The sequence below is a fragment of the Molossus molossus genome, unplaced genomic scaffold, assembly GCF_014108415.1.
Source record: "Molossus molossus isolate mMolMol1 unplaced genomic scaffold, mMolMol1.p scaffold_m16_p_13, whole genome shotgun sequence".
In the NCBI taxonomy this organism is placed as follows: Eukaryota; Metazoa; Chordata; class Mammalia; order Chiroptera; family Molossidae; genus Molossus; species Molossus molossus.
The window spans coordinates 21,024,366-21,040,212 of record NW_023425348.1 but is presented as its reverse complement, the minus strand read 5'-3'; the positions used below and the strand labels follow the sequence as shown (position 1 = coordinate 21,040,212).

Here is a 15,847-nt window from a genome sequence, read left to right as displayed (position 1 = left end):
TATTAATCCATGCTAAAAAGAAGTGAGCTGCCCAGCGGGTGTGGCTCAGTGGTTGAGCATCGACCCATGCACCAAGAGATCGCCAGTTCAATTCTGGGTCAGGGCACATGCCCAGGTTGTGGGCCAATCCCCAGTGGGGGCCGTGCAGGAGGCAGCTAATTGATGATCTCTCTCATGGATGTTTCTATCTCTCTTCCTCTCCCTTCCTCTCTCTCTAAAATTAATAAACACAATAAACACATAAATAAAAAAGAAGTGAGCTGTCAGGCCACAAAAAGACCTGGAAGAAACTTGAATGCATATTTCTAAGTGAAATTATGTGACATTCTGGAAAAGGCAAAACTATGAAGGCAGTAAAAAGATCTTTGCCAGGATTTGGGGGGAAGGGTGGGGACAGAGGTATGATGAGGTAGAACACGGAATTTTTAGGACAGTGAAACTACTTTGTATACCATAACAATGAATACATGCCAAGAGTGAACCCTAATGTAAACTGTGGGCTTTGGATGATTTGTGTAGTAGTTTCATTAGTTATAACAAATGTACCATTCTAGCGGAGTTGGATAATATGGGGAGGCTATTCATGAGTCAGGGCAGGGGGTATATAGGAAATCTCTTACCTTGCTTTCAGTTTTGCTATGAACCTAAAATTGTTGTAAAATAACAAAATCTTTAAAAATTTTGAATACTCATTACTTCTCTTTTGCAAGTCATAGCAGTAAGATCTATGCTACTGAGTTTTCATTTCTAGTCTTTGACACCAACTCTACTAAACTTTTTAAAGAAATATATTTTTCATAAAAATATTTCATTTCTGTATAGTTTCTTCTGTGGTCTACATATAATGGTGTCTCTCTAATTCTGAAAAGCTTTTCCCACCATCCCAGCTTCTGACAGAGGGGTCAGTTCTCTGGTTGTCCAGGCAATTGAATAAACTAATCACTTAGTACATCTGTAATTAGTTATATCACTTTCCTGCACTGTATTATAAACTTCACTGAGGCTGAAACCAACCAGGTCTGTCCTGTTTTACTTTATTTCAACCAGCATCTAGCATAGTGTTTGGCATATGGCAATTGCCCAACAAATATTTGGTTAATTAATATATAAACAAAAATAACAAAAAAGATGAACCGAGAGGACATTATGTTAAATGAAATAAGTCAGACAAAGACAAATACCAAATGATATCACATATATGTAAAATAAAAAACAATAAATAAATAAAGTCCAATTCTTAGAAACAGAGATGCTGCCAGGGTCTGAAGAGTGCGGGAAATAGGGAGAAGTTAGTGAAACCTTCAGTTATAAGATGAATAAGGTCTGAGGATCTAATGTATAACATGGTGGCTATAGTTGATTATACTGTACTGTATAATTGAAATTTACTAAGAGAATAGAGCTTTAATGCTCTTGCCTAAAAGAAAAAAAGGTAAATATGTGAAGTGATAGATGTGTTAATTAACTTGATGAGGGGGATCCTTTTACAATACATATGTATATTAAATAATCATGTTTTACACTTTAACTATCATATAATTTTATTTGTCAATTATACCTAAATACAACTAGAAAAATGAGAAAAATAATGTTATATAATTTAAAATCCATCAATATCTCCTTAGCCTGGTATCTTCTAAATAATATGTTTCAACAGTATTACAATATTTGTCCAATCATATTCCATGCAATGTATTCCCTATAAATGCTGTCACAAACGTCAAGCATCCAGAGTAAGTGCTTGATATCATCAGTTATGATGATTGGTTCATTTAGCAAATAGCTATTTATCGAATGTCTAGTGTATTTCTAGCATGGTGCCAGCCACACTGCATTGAGAAGTAATCCAATGAGAAAAGATCCTTTCTTTCCTAATCCCAGGTCACACTAGCCTGCATTTGTAGGACTGACAGGTCATTGTGATTTATCTCCTCAAGGCAATTCTTGACCACTTACTTCCTGGTTCACTCCAAATCTTAATAAAGGAATGCAATGAGCTATTTAACCAATTGCTTTTGAACTAATTCTTTTTTTTTTCTTAAACAGGTCATCTCACCCTTACCCATACTCCCACTTTTTGAGTGGTTTCTTTTTTCTCCGCCTCTTCTATCTTCTATCTCATACCAAGGGAAACCCAGTTTTCCTGGGTGACTTTTTCATGAGCTTTATCACCCTCTACTCCTAACTTGGAGGACAGGTGGGGAAACTGACTCTTGGCCCCTGACTCTGTCTTCTCATCATTGTCATAACTGTGAAGTTAATATCATCTGTTCATTTGTATCACTCACTTCTGATTACCCCTGGTTTTGCATTCTTCTTTAGTATTCATTTTACCTTCCTAGATGTCGGATCACCTGGCTTACATTTTTTCTTCCAAACCTTTATTGTTTTTTTCTTTGATATTTAAACTACATTTGCTATTATGGAAAAGGAAGTAGAGTGGTTAAAAGCACAGATTCTGGAGTCACACCATTTGGGTTTGAATCCTGATTCTAACACTTTAATTGTGATTAAGGCAACTTAACATCTTTGCGCCTTAGTTTTCTTATTTGTAAAGTGAGTAATAATATTACCTACATTATATGGATTACATCAGTTAAGACCCATGAAACACTTAAATAGTCACTGGCACATTAGAAAGCACTCTAAAATGCCATTATCATTAATACCCTTGGTAATATTCATATCCAAATTGTTGACTTTTAACTTTCAATTTCTGGACATATTGGCATCCATGCATAGTTCTATCTTGAGCCAAATTGTCCCACAGCCCTAATTTACTTTAAGATCTCACATGTTGTTTTTCTCTCCAACTATAAAAATCCTTCCTCATCCTTCTCACTCTTGAAAACTCCCAAAATCTTCTCTTTCTTCTCTTGCCTTAAATCACTGATTCTCTCAGAATTATTTCAAACACTAGCAACCTAATTTTGCAATCTTTAATTCTCATAATTTCCTAATATGAGATTTAGCCTAATCTTAATCTCTTCTCTTCTCTGAACATACATTTAAAAGCTCTCAATGACAAGAGATTGATAATCTTACTTGTCCTTTAATAACTAAATTTGTATCTTCCATGAAGCTTTTCCCATCATTCTAAAACATACACATTCCATTCTACAACCACCTTCCCCCTGCCCAAACACACAAACTCACAAACTACGTAAATCTTATATACTTTAGAGAATTGCTTACCTGGGCACTTAGTGATAATCTCTATTTTACATGTATATATGTTACCCCCTCCACTCTATTATAAACCCCTTGAAGGTAAATGATAATAATAAGGTAAAAACAACAATTGAAGCTGACAATATGATAAGCATTCTTTAAAAACTTTCCATTTATTGACTCATTTAATCTTTCTAACAACCTTAAGAAGTAGCTACCATTATCCTCATTTTATGTCTAAGGCAGAGAGAGGTGAAGCCAGGAAAAGAATATCTTTGGCACAGATCTAAACATAAGATGTATATAGTTGCTGAAGGACTGAACTTACTCATATAGTTTTGTAGTCTTGCTCTAGTTTCATGAATGATGTATCAACATTTATCTTGAGTCCCTCTTTTTAAATGTTGCCAAATAAAGGTGCTTTATTTCTACTACTAAAGACCAAAATAGGATCATGCCAAAATTAGGGCTCCAACAAATGCTTCCTAAGAGTAAATTTGGGAAGGCATCTTTTATGGTTTGAGATGCAGGTCTGATAATAATGGTGTGAAAGCATTTGCAATTTAGTTAGGAAGTGCTTGGTTCTACATGTACTTTTTGAAGAAACTTCCAAGGATTAAGTAGCATTCATCATATATCTAGTTGTGCACACAATCTCTGAATAAGAAGCATTGCAATTAAAAAATATCTAACCTATGTTGACTAACAATCAGCTACTAGCTAGCTACTTGTGTGCTCTCTGGAAACTGAGATTTATGTGGGATTTCTTATCTGTATAAAGAAAGAGCTGGGCTTCAATAAACTGACCTTTAGGGCATTCTAATCCGGTCATTCACTTATAAAATGAGTTTATTCTAAGGAGACTGTAAGCATGAATGAAATCATATTAATGCAGAAGGAACTGTTCAGGAAACCAGAACCAAAGTCAGATGGGAATAGTAACTCCAAATATGCACTGGAGAATAGACTCTTCTACACAAAGAACTTCCATCTGTAACTATGTCTAAAGGATGTCAATGGGAAAGTTAAGGCCATTCTACATTGTCCCATTTTCTCATGTGCCCTTTTTTACTGTGCCTCAATTAATTTAAAATGCAATTAAAGCATCCTGAACCTGAATACACGTGTTTAACATCAGTTAAATACCTTTGTCCTTTGTGGAAAAAAAATCATTCTAGCAATATACAAAGCAAATATTTTTAGGAAGAATTAATTTCAGTAGAAGGAATAGAAATCTATTAATAAATAATTGAGAATCATTTTCATTTTTAAAAAGCATAATAATTGTAAAGAATCACCTGTTAGACATCTATAGGGATAGGGAACTGTTTTATGTTATATGCCATTTAGGTTAGTATAATTTTGGTATAAGTGTGCATTTGAAAGCTCTTTTTAGGTAAAAATTCCCCACTTCCCCCTTTCCTACTTATAAGTACAAGGTTCTTAAAATGCAAAAACTCAACAGAAAGCAAAAAAAATCAGACATTCACATCTTTGGTTCCTTGTCTAGGTGAGATCTCAGAACTTCAGAGGAAACCCTAAACTCATTTAAGTTCATTAGAATTCAAATGTAAAATGACCTTTAAAGGTATTTTTATCTTAAAATATAAATGTGATTGGCTGTTTAGCATTGAGTGTAGCTAGAAAGACAAATTTAAAAGCATTTTCTATGAAAGTTCAAGTCTGAAATACATTATGCAAGCCAGTTCAAAATCATTAATAAATATGTAATTTACATGATGTTAAAAACATGAAAGTCTTACTTCAAGCAAAATACTTTGTTAGAAATTATATTATTGTGGTGTCCAAATTTTTCATGTTCTTTAAACTGTTTACTCCTGACTTCTTACACATTTACAAAAATATACTAAACAAAAATTTTAAAAGATTGTTTGGAATTACCATTATATAACTATTAAAAAATATGCATGTAGGGAAAAGAGAAAATTATATAGAAAACATGTAACTGCATCATATATATGCATATATGTACAAATACACAATTATATATATATAATTTTGACTTTTACCATTTTTATCAAAAATTTAAATTTAATATATACTATATAATATAAATATAAAATATGATTAAAACAAAGCTGCTTCTTTAAAGCTAAATAGCTTCCAAGATTAATATGACATGTCTAATATTGAAAATGTTAGTCATAGTATGCAATTATACTATCCAACTACATTCAACTTTGAGTATTATAAATAAAAACATATTGTGCTTTAAGTTACATGAAAATATCTCTATTTCTTAGAAGGAAGTGATAATTGACATCTATAAAATATTAGATAGTCTCCATTTACAATTAGACCAAGAGTAAAATATCAGGGGAAAGGAGCCTACCTTCCATTGCCCTTTTAAAGAAGACCTTACAGCTCCCACAGGTAAGGACACCATAGTGACATCCCGATGCTTCATCCCCACAGATTAAACAGATCTTCTGAGGTAAGGACTCAAAGCTGTACTGTGGGCTCTGGCTGGCTTCTGAATCCGGCCTTGAAATGTAAAACAAAGTACTCCACTTATTTTTAGGTGCAATGCTATCTACACCAAAATTGTCTTAATCCCAGAATGGACAGAATGAAAGGAGATTTTAAAAAACAGAACTGTATATACACACTTGAAAGACATGCAAATTAAAAATACAAACTAAACCCCTCATTGTATTCACCAGACTTGCAAATTATTAGCCATTCATCAGTAGTACTAAAGTAAAAGAACAATAAAAAATATGTAATTTTTGTTCAGGAAAGTTCAACGGTACTTACCAATGCTTTTGATTTGAGTTTTACAACTCAACCCTGTAATGATTGTTTATTTAAACAAGTTTATGTTTGTCTTTTTAAAGTATTATTCAACATATTTACACTGTTTTGCCTATTCACACCACTTAAGATTCTCTCTCTTTTTTTTTAATTCCATTTCTTTGGTATGTAAATTTTAAAAATTTTGAAAACCTTTGTAAAAAGTTGTAGTGAACCCAAACCAATATTAGAATACAGTGCACTGCAGTGATTGATGTTTAAATTTTTAATTTAAACATATTACACAAATTAATTTTACTCCTGAGACTCCTGTGAATATTGAACGGTTCTGGCCAGTTACCCTACCCATAGGTGCCACTCCTGCTTGGGGAACTGTGCTTTAACGTCGCCTCTCCAAGACACACATTTCCAGAAAAAGTCCTTCTAAGAAGAGATTCATTTTATAAAGCCCCCAATTCGCTGCACCCTTTCCTCTCCACCGGGCTACTTGGGAGCTGGTGTGACGCTGCAGATTTTAAGTCAGGACTGGTCCTACCTCGGAATCTGGCATATTCGGAAGAGGAAAAAGAAATGTTTGGGGGAGGCACGCTCCCAAAACGGCATATTCTGAGCACCCTTTGTGTCCTCACAAAAGTGAGGAGAGGAAAGAAGAAAAAGGAAGCCAAATTAGTGCGGTGCTCCGCCCTGGCCACCCACCCTCTGCCGACCACTCGGGGGAGCCGGGCTCTGAGCGCCAGGAGCTGCGGGCGCGGGCCGGGCGCCGGCTGGACCGATGCTCTCGCGACACGCAGGCGTGCCCCGCGCGGGCCCCTCACCTCAGGTAGTTGAGATAGGGCGGGTAGACCTGCGACAGGCCCTCCTTGAGCACGGCCGCGGGGTAGCTGAGCTGGGGGATGCCGTTGATGCCGAGCGGCGGGTAGAGCGCAGGGGCCGGCCCGGCGGCGCAGACAGAGGTGGAGGTGGAGGGCAGGCCGTCCCGCGGCAGTAGGCAGGCGCCAGCGCCCGGCGCCTTGCAGGGCTGTGGCGCAAACGGGCTCTGGTGGGGCGGCGTGGCCTCCGCTTTGTACAGCATGCACTCCAAGGTCGACCCCGACGGGGACGTGGACGAGACAGAGGCACTGGCGGGTGCGGCCGCCACCGCCGCTTCACCGGGTCTGGACGACGGCGCTCGCGGAGGAAGCGGCGGCGGCGCCAGCTGGAAATCCGGGAAGACAGCGGGGTTTGCGCCGGTTAACAGGTACTGCCGCGGGGAGCGCGCGGAGGCCTCGGCGCCTTCCTCCTCCTCCTTGATCTTCAGGGCGGGCGGCTGGAAGTCACCGTAGAGCGGGAACGCGTCGTCCTTGGGCTCGGAGTCGGGCGGGTACGCGCAGTCGGGGAAGTCTCCGGCGGCGACCGGGGTGGACGAGGCCGAGGGAGAGCCCCGCGGCGGGGCAAAGGCGCTGACAGCTGTGGCCCCGCCGTCAGAGCTGTCCCCTTCCAGCAGCTGCCGGGTGCGAGCGGCCAGTAAGGCCGGATTGAGTGGCAGGATGGGCAAGTGGATAAAATCCATCACCATGGTGGTCATCGGGGAGCGCCCGGGCCCCACTGGCGTGTCTTGCTCCGCCAGGGCGGCCTTGGGCGCCAAAAAGCGGGAATCTTCCTTGGGGACCAGGGCGACGCCTCCTTCGGCCGCCCCAGGAGCGGTGGCCGCGACTCCTCCCTCTGCCGTCGTGCCTCCCAGAGGCCGCGGTTTGACCTTCAGAAGCGGACCCATCGAGCCCTCGGACTCGGAACCATCCTCGTCCTCCACCTCTACCTCCACCACCGGGGGCTGCGGAGCCGGCTTCACCGCGGCCCCGGACCAGTGATGGCTGCCAGAGGTCGAGGGCAGTAGCTGCCGGGACGGTGACAGGCCCCTGGGCAGCACTTTATAAGCAGTTGCTGTCCCGGGGCTGTCGCCAGCCTTGCTCTCTGGACGGCTCATGAGCGAGGGCAACACCCCCTGGGTGGCGGGGACCGCCCGGGGCTCTTCCGGAAGCTCGGGACCAAACAGGCACCAAGGGCTGGTGGCCTCGTAGACGGGAGGGCTGGCGTGGCTCTGCCCGGGACCCGAGGGTTCCAGTAGTGTGTCCAAGACACTGTCCAGCAGCCCGCTGACCTTTTCTGGGTGTCTAGAGCTGCCACCACCTGCACTTCCTGTGGCTTCAACTCTGGGATACACCCCCTCCACGTTTGACAGCGCCTGCTGGTCCAGCGTCTTCCCGTCCGCGTCCGGTCCCTGGCAGGGCCGAGGGAAGAGCAGCCCGCCCAGGGAGACTAAGGACGAGGCGTCCGAGGTCTGGCTCGCCTGGAAGGGGCCAGTGTCCGGGCGTCCCAGCAGAGGAGAGCCGACCTGGGTGGGGGAGGGCGCGCCGCCCACCACGTGTGGAGCCCGGGAAGCCTTTGCCTTCAGCTCTGTCATAATGACCTGACTCCACTTTTCTCCTCCCCTGTCTCTAGGGAGGAGGGATAGGGGAAGGAGGAGGGGATGTCAGGGGTATAGGAGCAGCTGGAGAAGAAAATAGAAGTTGAATTTGGTCGGATCGGGCGGGGTTGGGTGGGATACTCCACCTCCTGGGTCAGAAGGGGGCGGCGCTGGTCAGCTATTGCCCTTGCCCTCCATTTGGTAGGCAGGGGAAGGGTGGCAGTTGTTCTGTCCCTGAGGCAAGTGGGGAGGGAGAGCAGAACAGGTAGTTGTAGGGATCTTGTGTCCTAACTGGGAGAGTTCTCCAAGAGAATTCTCCGACTTGAGTCTGAGGACGGGAGACGCAGAGTACTCACAAGTTGGCACTGGAGTGGCGGCGGCTTGGAAAGCAATTAGTTGCGGTTCTATCCCGCGACTTTTTCTTCAGCTTCAAACCCGTGCTTGCCGCGTAGTTCCCAGTCCCTGACAGCGTTCCACTTTCCTCCTCACTTAAACCCTGAGGCTACTTGGTCCTCTCAGTACAGCCCATTGTCGAGAAGAGTAGTGTTTCTGCTGGCTCCCTATAGCTGGCGACAGTGATCTCTGTAGCACACTTTCCTGGGCAGTCCAAGAAACTCCTGGGGTTGCAGATTCCACTCAAATGCCAAGAGAAATGTTCTCATTGAGACTGCTGCGCTCACACACCAGATCCTCACACTCTCAAATAGTATAAGGCTTAACTCAAGTAGTGACAGCTCTGGACTGGCCCCACAGCTTTCTAATAATGCCTCCTCCCTATCTGGAAGCCCCGCCCCAAGCCCCTCCCTATCCCAATTACGGACCAGATCTGAAATTCTGGAGTCGGTATTCCTAAACGCTAGTCTGAATTACACTCTGAATAGCAGGTGCTGTGGGAAGGAACTTGATAAGCATATTAGATTTTGTACTAGCAATGAAGAATCATGCGCAATCTAACTGGAAAAACAAATGGATTCCATCAGAAGCTGAATTTTCAGGATTTCAGTTTTGTAAGGATTTAATATAGAGGGAGATATTTGGCTATATTATCTTTTAGAATGATGTAGCAAGGATAATCCTAAATAATATATGAGAGTCTCTATTTCCCTTATGAGTTCCATAAAAGTAAGTACTTTCAAATTTCTCTTACTGCAATCAACATGTCCTTGGACAACGTGGCTGGGAATTCTGGGAGTGGGAGGTAGCTGACAGCACCTCTCTATCTATGGGGAAAGTTTGGATGTTGTGCGTCATACTTTGTTTTGTTCTGAGGAATGCATTCCAATTTTTTTTTATTAATTCTTTTTGTTACAGATGTTTCCCCCTTTTTCCCCATTGACACCCTCCTCCCCATCCCCCTAGCCCCATCACCAGCTTTGTTGTCTATGTCCATTGGTCATGCATACATGCATATAAGTTCTGTGGTTTATCTCTCCCCCCAACTCCTCCTCCTCTGAGGCTTGTCAGTCTGTACCCCACCTTTATGTCTCTGGGTCAGTTTTGTTCATCAGTTTGTTTAGTTCATTATATTCCACAAATAAGTGAGATTATGTGATATTTGTCTTTCTCTGCTTGGCTTGTTTCCCTTAGCATAATACTCTCCAGGTCCTTCCATGTCATCTCAAAGGATAGCATTCCATTGTGTACATGTACCACAGCTTCTTTATCCACTCATCTACTGATGGACACTTAGGTTGTTTCCAGATCTTAGCTATTGTAAACAGTGCTGCTATGAACATAGGGGTACATATATTCTTTCTGATTGGTGTTTTAGGTTTCTTAGGGTGTATTCCTAGAAGTGGGATCACTGGGTCATATGGCAGTTCAATTTTTAACTTTTTGAGGTAACACCATATTGTTTTCCATAGTGGCTGCACCAGTCTGCATTCCCACCAGCAGTGTACTAGAGTCCCCTTTTCTCCACACCCTCACCAATACTTGTTTGATGATTTGTTGATGATGGCCATTCTGACAGGTGTGAGGTGATACCTTATAGTTGTTTTATGTTGCATCTCAGTGATGTTTAGCATTTCTTCATATGCCTCTTGGCCATTTGTATGACCTTTTTGGAGAGGTGTCTATTTAGGTCCTCTGCCCATTTTTTAATTGGGTTCTTTGTCTTCCTTTTGTTGAGTTGTATGAGCACTTTATATTGCATTCCAATTTTTAATAAATAGCACTTTAAGAGAAGTTTTCTTTAACTCTAGCTTATATCCTGTGCTAAATCATAAGTTTCTTAAAAGAGATGTTGAACAGTATTTTCTCCCTTCAACATTCTTATTCTTGCAAACAATTATCTTTGAGGTTTTAAAGCACCTCTTAATTCATAAAGATATGGTAGAGAGAGGGAGATTTTTATAATATATTTGAGATAAAGAGTCATAAACTAACAATCTCCATGCTGAACCCAAGACCACTGGGTATCTTGACATTATCTGAAATATACCACGTTCAAAACTGAATAAATCATTTGGAAATTTCCTTAAGGTCCTCTCTGTGCTGATGCCCCACAGGTTCTCTCAGACAGATGGACAGAGTACAATGGAAGACTCAGAGACTCCAGGATGGGCAAAGCAACTAGAGGCAAGGAACCTGGATGCCTGGATCACCCAAGAAGGGTCTACATGAGTGAGAACTAAACCTATATCATGTTAGGTCACTGGGTTTTGAAATTGGTTCCAGTAATTAGCTCACTCTGACTAATTTTAGGTATAAAGGAGCTAAGCAAACAGAAGAAAGGTGAAGAAAATTCCATGAAACAGATATAATAAGGGACTCAAATTGGAAGATATAATATGTGAACTGCAGTGAGGCCATTATGGATAGACCCTAGAGTAAAGGTTGGAATGGAAGGGGATGAGGCTAGAGAGGTGAACTAACTTATTATTATCATAACTGTTATTGTTTTTAGGCTTTCCTCTTTCCAATCCACTTTAACCCACTTACCATGCTTTATTGAGATATAATTCACATACCATACAGTTCACCCATTTTAAAATGTGCAATTCAATGGTTTTAAGCATTATTCATAGTTATGTGATGATTACCACTATCAATGTTAGAACCTTTACTTCACCTCAAAAAGAAACCTGATGCCCATTAGCAGTCACTTTTCATTTTCCTCCAAAATTTCCCAGCAGCCATTAATCCACTTTCTTTCTCTGTGGATTTGCCCATTCTGGAGATTTCATGTAAATGGAATCATTTTATATGTGGTCTTTTTCACTGGCTTCTTTCACTTAGCATAATATTCTCAAGGTTCAGCCATGTTTATAATGTGTATTAGTACTTCATTCCCTTTTATTCTCAAATAATATTTCAATGCAGGGATATACCACATTTTTTAAAAATAAATTTATCAGGTTGTTTTACTTTTAGGCTATTATGAACAGTCATGTACAAGTTTTTATGAAAACATATATTTTCATTTTTCTTGGTTATATACCTAGGAGTAGAATTACTGAGTCATATGGTAACTTTAGGTTTAACCTTTTGAGGGACTGCTACACCTCAAAAGTGACTGCACATTCTACATTCCCAACAGCAGTGTATGAGGGTTCCGATATCTCCACATTCTCAGCAACTCTTGTTATTATGTCTTTTTTTTTATTATAGGCCTGATAGGGTGTGTGAAGTAGTATCGCACTGTGGTTTTTTTTTTTTTTTTTTTTCTTTATTGATTCCAGGGAGAGGGAAAGAAAGAGGGAGAGGGAGAGAGAGACAAAAACTTTGATGAGGGAGAACACTGACTGGCCACCTCCTGCATGCCCCCAACTGGGGATCTGGCTCACAACCTGGACATGTGCCCTGACCAGGAATCGAACCTGTGACCTCTTGGTGCATGGGTTGACATTCAACCACTGAGCCACACTAGCCGGGCTGCACTGTGGTTTTGATTTACATTTCTTTGACGGTTAATGCCATAGCATTTGTAGAATCTGGATAGCACTGGCAGGTCATCTTCTAAGACATTTACATGTGTTAACTTATGTAATCCTTCAGCAGTTCCATGAAGTAGATACTATTATTTCCATTCATAGTTGAGAAAACTGAGGCACAGAGTTTTCCAATTTATAAACACAATACTAGTAGCATAGCCAGATTTGAACCGACGCAACCAAAGGCCAGCATTTTTACAAATGTGTGTGTGTGTGTGTGTGTGTGTGTGTGTGTGTGTGTGTTTTAAATAGCTGATGACTCAGAATTTGGTCTCCAGATTGCTATAGCTATAAACTTGGCATTAGGCTTAATTTTAAATGAAAAACCATATTTGGTTTGATTTTGATTAGTTATAAAAATTCCCTGAAGTCAGATTGTCTTGTTAAGTTGATTCTGTAAGATCAAAAATCTTGAAGTTGGAACACAATGGTAAAGATGTCTAACATGCCCTAAATCACCGTTATGCCATGAAATTTGATGCTGGGTGATTAGGATTGTTGGTACAGGAATTCCAAAATATATGAATCTTTGAGTGAAAAGTAGTTCACTGGTTAAATTCAGGTGTGGTGGGGCTGACTACAGATATTCTTGAAAACTATTTTGGAAGGAGAGAATTCTAATTTGGAAGTTTTTTATTTATACTTTGTGGAAAGCTTTATTAAAGTATAACTGGCATATAATAAGCAGCATATATTTAAAATGTACATTTTCTTAAGTTTGACACATGTATATATCTGTGAAGTTATCAGTCACCACAAACAAGATGATAAATGTACCTATGTACTCTTATCTTCCAGAAGTTTCCTCATGCCACTTTTTAATTTCTTCCTCTTTTTTCTATCCCCTCCCCTCCCTGCTACTCCCTATCTAACCCTAGACAACCACTAATCTGCTTTCTGTCACTATACATTCGTTTTTTTAAAGTCCTACATGATTTATTAAATGCATGAAATTATACATTCACATACGTCTGCTTTTTAAATTTTTTAATTACTAGACTTAACTTTTTAGAACAGTGTTAGATTTACAGCAAAATTAAGCAATAGTATAGAAAGTTCCCCTATGTCCTCTGCATACGGTTTCCCCTATTAACATCTTATATTGATATGGTATATTTTTTACAATTAATGAACTAATATTGATACATTCTTATTAACGAACACACATGGTTTATTCAGATCTCCTTAGTTTTGACCTAATCCCATCCAGGACACCACATCACATTGTTGTCATGTGTCCTTAGGCTCCTCTTAACTATGACAGTTTCTCAGATTGTCCTTGTTTTTGATGACTTTAAGGAGTCTGGTGAGGTATATTGTTAGGATGCCCCACCATTGGAATTTAATGTTTTCCTCATGATTAGGCTGGGGTTATGGGTTGGAGGAGGAAAATCACAGCAGTAAAGTGCCATATTCATCATCGAGAGTGCACATTGACAACATGACATCACTGTTGATGACCTGGCTGAAGGAGTATTTGTCAGGTTTCTCCACTGCATGCTCTCCCCTCTCTTTCCATATTGCATTCTTTGGAAGGAAGTCACTGTGAGAAACCCACACTTAAGGGAGTGTGGGGAAGTAAGGAGTTATTCTCTTCTTCTCTCAGGGTGGAATACATAATTTATTTGAAATTCCTTTGCATGAGAAATTTATCTCTTCTCGGCCATTTACTAATTTATTCAGTATTTTATTTATATCAGTATGGATATTTATTTTATACTTCAGCTTATAATAACAATGCCACTTTATTTTGTTGCTCAAGTTGTTTCAACTTTGGGCATTGAGAGCTTGTGTGTGTGTGTGTGTGTGCGCGCGTGTGCGTGTGCGTGTGCGTGTGTGCACTTTCTTGCATTACAAGGTACACTAGACTCATCTTGTCTATTTCCTGCCCTAGTCCTAGAATCACCCATTTATTATGATACTAAAAATGAAGATCTGGGTGCTAAATGTGTCTACATTCATTTTTATTTCTTAGAATTTTATATAACACATCATATGCTTTTTCTATCTAATTTATTTCACTCAGCACAATTATTTTAAGATTTATCTATATCGTAGTGTGTATTATTCATTTGTTCTTTTTATTGCTGAGTAGTAATAATCCACTGTATGAATATACCATAGTTTATCCATTTACTTGTTGAACATTTAGATTGTTTTCAGTTTTTTGATATTACAAGTAAAGCCACTATGAAAATATGTGTAAAATTTTGTATCAACATATGTTTTAATTTCTCCTGGGTAAATACCTACATATGAGATGGCTGAATAAATTAGTAGGTGTATATTTAACTACTAAACAATTTTCCAGAGTGGTAGTATCATTTTACATTTCCACCAGTAGTTTATTTCAGTTCTAATTCTCCCATATCCTGGATAACAATTGGTATAATCAGTATTTTTAATTTTAACAATTTTAATAAGTATGTAGTGCTATCTCATTATGGTTTTTATTGTATTTCTCTAATAACTAATGATGTTGATCATCTTTTCATGTGCTTATTTGTCATCTCTGTTCTTTGTTGGTGTGTCTGTTCAAATATTTTGTTTGATTTTTAAAAATTGAATTTTTTCCTCATTGTTGAATATTGAGAGTTCATTATGAATTCTGAAGTAAGTCCATTGTCACATGTGATTTGAAAATACTTTGTTATTGTCTATACCTTATTGTTAAGTTCTCAACATTGTCCTTTGAAGAGCAGATATTTTTAATATTGATAAAGTGTAATTTAGCTATTTACACTTTTATGAATTTGATTTTGGTGTCATAATTTAATATCTTTGCCAAATCCAAGGTCACAAAACTTTACTCTTATATTTTTTTCTGGTTTTATAATTATAGGTTTACATTTATATATATGAATCATTTTAAGTTACTTTTTAATGTGGTATAAAATATAGACTAAAGTTCTCTCTCTCTCTTTTTTATTTTGTTAATCCTCACCCAAAGATATATATATATATATATATATATATATATATATATATATATATATATATATATATATTTTTTTTTATCCCCACTGGAGGACAATTTTCCATTTTTTGTTCAGGTAGAGTGGGAGGGAGAGAGAGGAAGAGAGAGAGAGAGAGAAACATCGATGTGAAAGGAACACATCGAGTGGCTGCCACCCGCACAACCGACCAGGGCCGGGGACAAACTGCAACCGAGGTACGCGCCCTTAGCGGTAATCGAACCCGGGTCTCTCAGGACCGCAGGCCGACGCTCTAACCGCTGAGCCAAACCGGCCAGGGCCCAAAGATTTTTTTTTCATTGACTTTTAGATAGAATAGATAGAAGGGAAGGAAAAGGGGGGTAGAGAGAGAGATGTGAGAGAGACACATTGATTGGTTGCCTCCCACATGACCCTGACAGGGGCCAGGGATCAAACCTGCCACCCAGCTAGTACCTTTGACTGGAATCAAACCCATGACCCTTTGGTCTGATGGCTGACCAGAGGTGAAGTTCCCTTTTCTGCATATGGATATCCAGTTGTTCTACCTTTGTATCTTTTTCTTTTTA

At 39.8% G+C, this 15,847-nt stretch overlaps 1 protein-coding gene across 2 annotated transcripts in view; it reads right to left on the bottom strand.

Annotated features, from left to right (window-relative positions):
* The window catches only part of PGR (progesterone receptor), a 100,452-nt gene extending 91,885 nt beyond the window's left edge, over nt 1-8,567 (bottom strand). Inside the window, exons 1-2 of one of the 2 annotated variants that reach the window (XM_036258753.1) lie at nt 6,762-8,567; nt 5,525-5,676 (exon numbers count right to left, since the gene is read on the bottom strand). In XM_036258753.1, the coding sequence (XP_036114646.1) occupies nt 5,525-5,676; nt 6,762-8,386 (1,777 nt within the window). In that variant the 5' untranslated portion in view covers nt 8,387-8,567. The remainder of the gene's footprint in view (nt 1-5,524; nt 5,677-6,761) is intronic. The other variant, XM_036258754.1, reaches the window with a different exon arrangement.
* Nucleotides 8,568-15,847: the final 7,280 nt, after the last annotated feature.